The following is a 6105-nucleotide window of genomic DNA, read 5'->3' on the forward strand; positions in this document are numbered from 1 at the left end:
TCCTTATATACTGGAAGCAGACCATATCCCTAAAGCAGCTACTCAGCTGCTCACAGTAGATTCCACGATGGAGTTGATTACCAGTCTCATCATGGGAATAACTAACACCAGTGCCTACCCACTCAAAACCAGGCCCAGCCAAGTTGACACATAACCTTAATTACCACAGCCCTGAGGACATGGGTTGACACAGTGGCTGCAACAATGGGCTTGGGTATAGCAAAGATTGTGAGGGTGGCACAGGGCTGGGTGGTGTTTCATTCTGTTGTCCATAGTGTTACTATGAGTCCGAGCCAACTCGACAGCACCTAATAACAACAACAACAATAAGTCTTTATGGGAGCAGATCTCCAGGTCTTTTCTCCCAAAGAGCCATTGGTGGGTTTAAACCACTGACCTTTAGGTTTACAACTGAGAACTTAATCACTGTGCCATTAGGGCTACTTTTGCACAGTTGTTGTTGTTGTTATGTGCCCTTGAGTCAGATGCGACTCATAGCGACCCCTCCTTGGGTTTCTGAAGCAGTATCACTACAGAAGTAGATTGCCCCATCTTCCTTCTGAGGAGTGGCTGGTGGGTCTGAAGTACTAAAGGGAATTTGTGAATTCATTGAAGGAGAGAATTAACCACTAAAGAAGTATAGGAATTGACATTCTAGCAGGATGAGACAAAACAGGTTTAATACAAAGAAAGATACAAACAAGGAAGTCATGAGAATAAAGATGAGCTATAATAGTCAAAAGGTAGAACCCCAGTTGGACCTTGAAGGGTAAGAAAGCTTTAGACAGAGCTAAGCAGAAACCTCTAGAAATAAATAGATTGATCAAAGGTGATGGCTTATTTGGAAGCTAGTTGGGTTGAAACAGAGTTTGGGTAGAGTGAAGGTTGGCCACATGTGTGGAATATCTTGACTGTATTAAAAAACAAAACAAAATAATTTTCTTATGGTAAATTTCAAGGCACATGTAGGCAGAAGGCCCTAGAAGCTGGGAGATTACTAGCTTGATCAAAGGTGATGACCTATTTGGAAACTAGTTGAGTTAGAACAGAGTTTGGATAGAGTGGAGGTTGGCCAGATGTGTGGAGAATCTTGACAGTATTAAAAAAAAAAGAAAGAAAACACTTTTATTACAGAAAGTTTCAGCTTAGACCAAACTAAAAGAGAATCAGTGAACCTTTGAGTATCCATCACCCAGTTTGAATAGCCAATTCTAAATCCTCTTCTCTCCATCCCTTATTTTGAAGCAAATCTCAAACATTTCATATTGTATATTTTTTACTTAGAGGAAAGATTGAGGGTGTCTGAGCAGGGGAGGACATGATCAAAAGAAATAGGATGATCTTATGATTTTCTCAGGGAAGCAGTAAAAGCTAGAAGAGGGAAAAGGGTTTAGTTAGTACATCATCAATCATTCTCAGCTTCTGTCATTTCTTTCATTAAAGGTGTGCTGGATTTTTGTTCCAGAAAGTTGGAAAACTTGCAGCAACTGCAGTAGGTGGTGGCTTTCTTCTCCTTCAGGTATGTCAGAACTGTAGCTACTTGCCTCTGCTTACATAGGTAGCCCTTGGGAGCTAAGTCAAGTTTAGCCATCTCACTTCTGTCTATCTTAATAGAAGGTGGAATTTTTCTCTCAGGAATGAAAAAACCACAATGACTTCTGAAAGTTGGCATCCATTGTGAAAGGCAATAATTTAAATACCTATGAATTCTTTAAGCATAGCTTGCTTCCTGTTATTAAAAAGACAACTGAAAATTATCTTATTAATAGCTGCCTTGTTTCCTTTATGTTATTACTTAACCAAATTTTCCTTGAACATCTCCCTGGCAAAATAAACCTTTTACCAATATAAAAATGTAACCCACTCAACCTGACCATTTTTTAAAACATATATTTAAAAAGCACACCCAAACACACACACACAGTATATACAATTCAGAAGGCCTTTTTCCTTCCTATTTCCTAGATGTGCAGTTTTTTTTCCCCAGAAGAAACTGCTGTTATCAATTTCTAACATAATTTTTAAAACCAGGAAACCATAATAATATACAAAATGTAGAGACTTGGGTTAAAAAATCATCCATAATCCTATTTCTGAGACAGGTGGATTTGAAATTTTAGTTTTGTTCATGTTCCTCTAAATATAAGATCTAAAAATGTTTTGCCTTTAGAGGATGTTTATCAGGCAGTTACCTGGTGTTTATGTCTGTATGGCACGTATTTGTCCAAAAATAATCATTCCTTGAGGAACAAATATTATAAATCCAGAAATTGAAAATATCTGAGAATGAATGTTAGTAACAATTTTAAGTTGTAGAAAACTGTCAGTTATACCAGATTTAAAACATGATTGATGGTCATAGCAACCAAAATCTGACTATAGCGCCTAAACCCATTAATTATATAATAATCAGTGTAGTTGTCTTAATTTTGAGTTGGTTACTAAACAGCATTTTAAAAATATATCATTTTCTTAATATTGCTAACATAATTAGGAATAAATACTTATTGTGGTAAGAGGTAAAAAGGAACATGATTACCATCTAAACATTTGCACAGAATAGAATTTTACTCAAGCTGATTTTGAGTTGCACTTATAGAGGTACAACAACATATTTAATTTTATAGCTATTTTGAAAACTCAGTGGTCATTTCTGTTTAGTACAAAAGGTGCTAGACTGAAGCAGAGTGAAGCAGTTTGCTAAAATGTTCATCAAATAGAGAGATTTGTATTTTAATCCATTTTGCATGTTAGTTTTTCAGAAAACCATTTTAGTCCACTCAGTACTCACCATTTAGAGCCACATATTAACCATTGTCACCTCCTACTTCTCCATGCTTAGTGCATGTATTCTTTGAGGTCAGAAGGAAGAACAACACAAGCACTTGTCTACATCAAACCCACTTTTTGCAGAAATACAACTTTCCTTGAAAATTCAGTGGAAGGAAACTGAAAGAGGAAATAGCATCAAATGACTTTGAGACTAATTATTTAATAGTCTTTAGGCCAATTTCCATATTTTTTTTTTTACCACGTTTATGTATGTTTAAAGATAAATGTCAATTTGAATTTTAATGCTTTTCTAACAATATTGTTTTCCAGTAGATATTTATTATATTACTGTCTTAAAATAGACCAAACAAAAACCAAACCCACTGCTGAGTCGATTCTGACTCATAGTAACCCCCATTGGGTTTCCAAGGCAGTAAATATTTACAGAAGTAGATTGCCCCATTTTCTTTCCATGGAGCAGCTGGTGGGTTTGAACCACCAACCTTCTAGTTAGCTGTTAAATGCCTTAGGCACTGTAATACCAGAGCGCCTTTAAATAGACTCTGCTATATAAATCTTTTAAATTTAGTTTTTATTTCTTTCAGAGTTAAATGCACGTAATTCAAAGGATTTAATACATGTACAAGCCTTGTTACAGATTAGAGTAATCCTGTGCTTCTCTTGCCACCTCCATTTTCCCCTCCATTGATGCAACCACTTTCAACTCATGTTTTAACCAAGATTTATAGTTACTATCTGCAGAGGGTTGATGTGTTAAGAGTATACACTGACATACTGGAAGTGAAACTTCACCACTGATTGTATGTATCAGGGGTCTGCACACTTCCTTGGAGGGCCAAGGTAGTAAATATTTTAGCCTTGTGAGCCGTATGGTCTATGTCATATCTGCTCATTATAGCATGTTTTGTAGCCATAGATAGTATGTAAATAAATGAGTTTTGTGCTGTGTGTTTTACGCACAGCATTTCTCAAGCTGAAAGAACTGAAGACAAATTTAAAACCTTGAGTTGCAATATTGAGGGTTTCTATTGGCAAAATATTGAACGACGCAGGAAGCATCAAATGAAGATGTAAAGAATACACAGTCACTATACCAAAAACCATGAATTGACATTCAGCTATTAAAGGAGGTACCATATGATCAAGAACCAATGGTATTGAAGGAAGAAGTCCAATCTGCACTAAAGGAATTGGCATAAGAAACAAGGCTCCAGGAATTGACTGCTAGGAGCTCTGGTGGCATAGTGCCTAAGGCGTTTGACTGCTAACCAGAAGGTTGGTGATTCAAACCCACCAACCACTCCATGGAAGGAAGACAGAGCAACCTATTTCTGTAAAGATTTACCGCCTCAGAAACCCAGTGGGGGTTGCTATGAGTCAGAATTGACTTGATGGCAATGGGTTTGGTTTTTGGAATATGAGTGTGAAAGCTGGACAGTGAATAAAGAAGACCAAAGAAGAGTTGATGCCTTTGAATTGTGGTGCTGGTGAAGAATACTGAAAACACCATGGACTGCCAGAAGAACAAACAAATCTGTCCTGGAAGAACTGCAGTTGGAATGCTCCTTGGAAGCAAGAATGGCCAGACTTCATCTCATGTACTCTGATCATGTTGTCAGAAGAGATCAGTCCTTGGAGAAGGAAGTCATGCTTGATAATGTAGAATCAGCCAAAAAGGTAAAGACCCTCAACGAAGTGGATTGACACAGTGGCTGCAGTGATGGGCTCAAGCGTAGTGAGGATGTGAGGATGGCACAGGACTAGGCTGTATTTCATTCTGTTGTACATAGAGTCACTATAAGTTGAAGCCGACTCGATGTCACCTAACAACGGCAGCTATGTTTCAATAAAATTTTATTTACAAAACAAGCAGCTGGCCTGCAAGCTGTAGTTTGCTGACTCCTGGTTTAGGTTACTATGACTGTAACTGTTAGTCTCCACTGTTTTCCCTGAAGTTAATAATTATCTTGTGTTTTGGTTGGCTTTGTTTTTTACATCTGCATGGCTAACTCAATCCCAAACTGTCTACCAGTTGTCTAAATCTCCTCTTAATGTGATTGTATGCATCAAATAGTATGTCAGTTTAATATTGACAAACTTGCTCCCAGAATCTTCTGTTCAGCTTGCTTTTTAGGCCTGGGGTATAGCTGTTATGGAGTGCTGGTGGCACAGTGGTAGAAAGTTCTTAGCTGATAATTGGAAAGTCAGCAGTTGGAACATACCAGCTGCTCTGCAGGAGAAAGATGATAGAGTCTATTTCCGTAAAGATTCACAGCCTTAGAAACCCTATGGAGCAGTTCTACTCTGTCTTACAGGGTCACCGTGAGTTGCAATTGACTTGAAGGCAGTAGATTTGGTTTTTGCACAGCTGTTATTCTGGGATCTCCCTTCAGTATCATTCTGGAGGGCTATTCTTTGCTTCTGTCTTACTGTTTCCTGTATTTTACATGTCTTCTTGTTATATTCTCTTGTTTTGGTGGGACATATCCTCCAGTAGCTTTCTGAGAAAGTGAGCATGGGAGGTGTGGTTTTGAGACTTTGCATGTTTGAAAATTTCATTTTACTCTCACGCTTGATTGATAACTTACCTGGATCTAGATATTGCTCCATTGTCTTCTGATTTCCTGTGTTGCTGTTAAGTCTAAAATCATTCTAATTCCTAAACTTTTCTATGTAGTATTTTTTGTCCTCTCTTAGTAAATGCTTATGAGGTTTTCTGTTTCTTCCTAGTGTTTTCATTTTTCACAGAAATGTGCTTTGCCCTTGCCTATTTTCATCCATTGTGCTGAAAACTCAGTGGGCACTTTCAGTTTGAAGATGTGAATCTCTCAGTTTTGAGTAATTCTCTTAATATTTATTTGGTATTGATTTATTTTTCTTTGTTTCCTCTCACTTTTCTCACTACAGTTTCTAATTTTATGAATCTCCTGGACTAATTGTCTAATTTTCTTATCTTTTCTTTCTGTCTTTAGTTTGCTTTTCTAGAGTATTTCTTCAACTTTATCTTCTAACTCCCTTATTTTTTCATTTCTGCTATCATCATTTTTTGTTTTCGTAAAGGTTTTTTGTTCTGTTATTGTTGTTCTTTCAATGTTACCTTAGCATTTTTTAAAAAACAGTTTTATTGAGGTATAATTTAAATGCCAAAAAGTTAACTCTTACTCTCAAAAATTCATTTGAGCCAGTTAGCAGTCAATTCCTACTTCCACTCTAGGCTCAAGTCCTTAGTATCTTGTTCCTTATTCTTCCTTTATGGATACAATATCTTTAAATATATAAACCTGGTAATTTTTTTTTATTATTTTCAGTTTT

At 36.9% G+C, this 6105-nt stretch overlaps 1 protein-coding gene across 1 annotated transcript in view; it reads left to right on the plus strand.

Moving 5' to 3' along the window:
- Positions 1-6105, plus strand: part of FUNDC1 (FUN14 domain containing 1) — a 30229-nt gene that overhangs the window by 5528 nt on the left and 18596 nt on the right. The window contains exon 3 of the mRNA XM_007958301.1: positions 1444-1519. Coding sequence (XP_007956492.1) covers positions 1444-1519 — 76 coding nt within the window. The remainder of the gene's footprint in view (positions 1-1443; positions 1520-6105) is intronic.

The sequence above is a fragment of the Orycteropus afer genome, unplaced genomic scaffold, assembly GCF_000298275.1.
Source record: "Orycteropus afer afer isolate SDZICR_OR568_19922 unplaced genomic scaffold, OryAfe1.0 scaffold00916, whole genome shotgun sequence".
Taxonomy (NCBI): Eukaryota; Metazoa; Chordata; class Mammalia; order Tubulidentata; family Orycteropodidae; genus Orycteropus; species Orycteropus afer.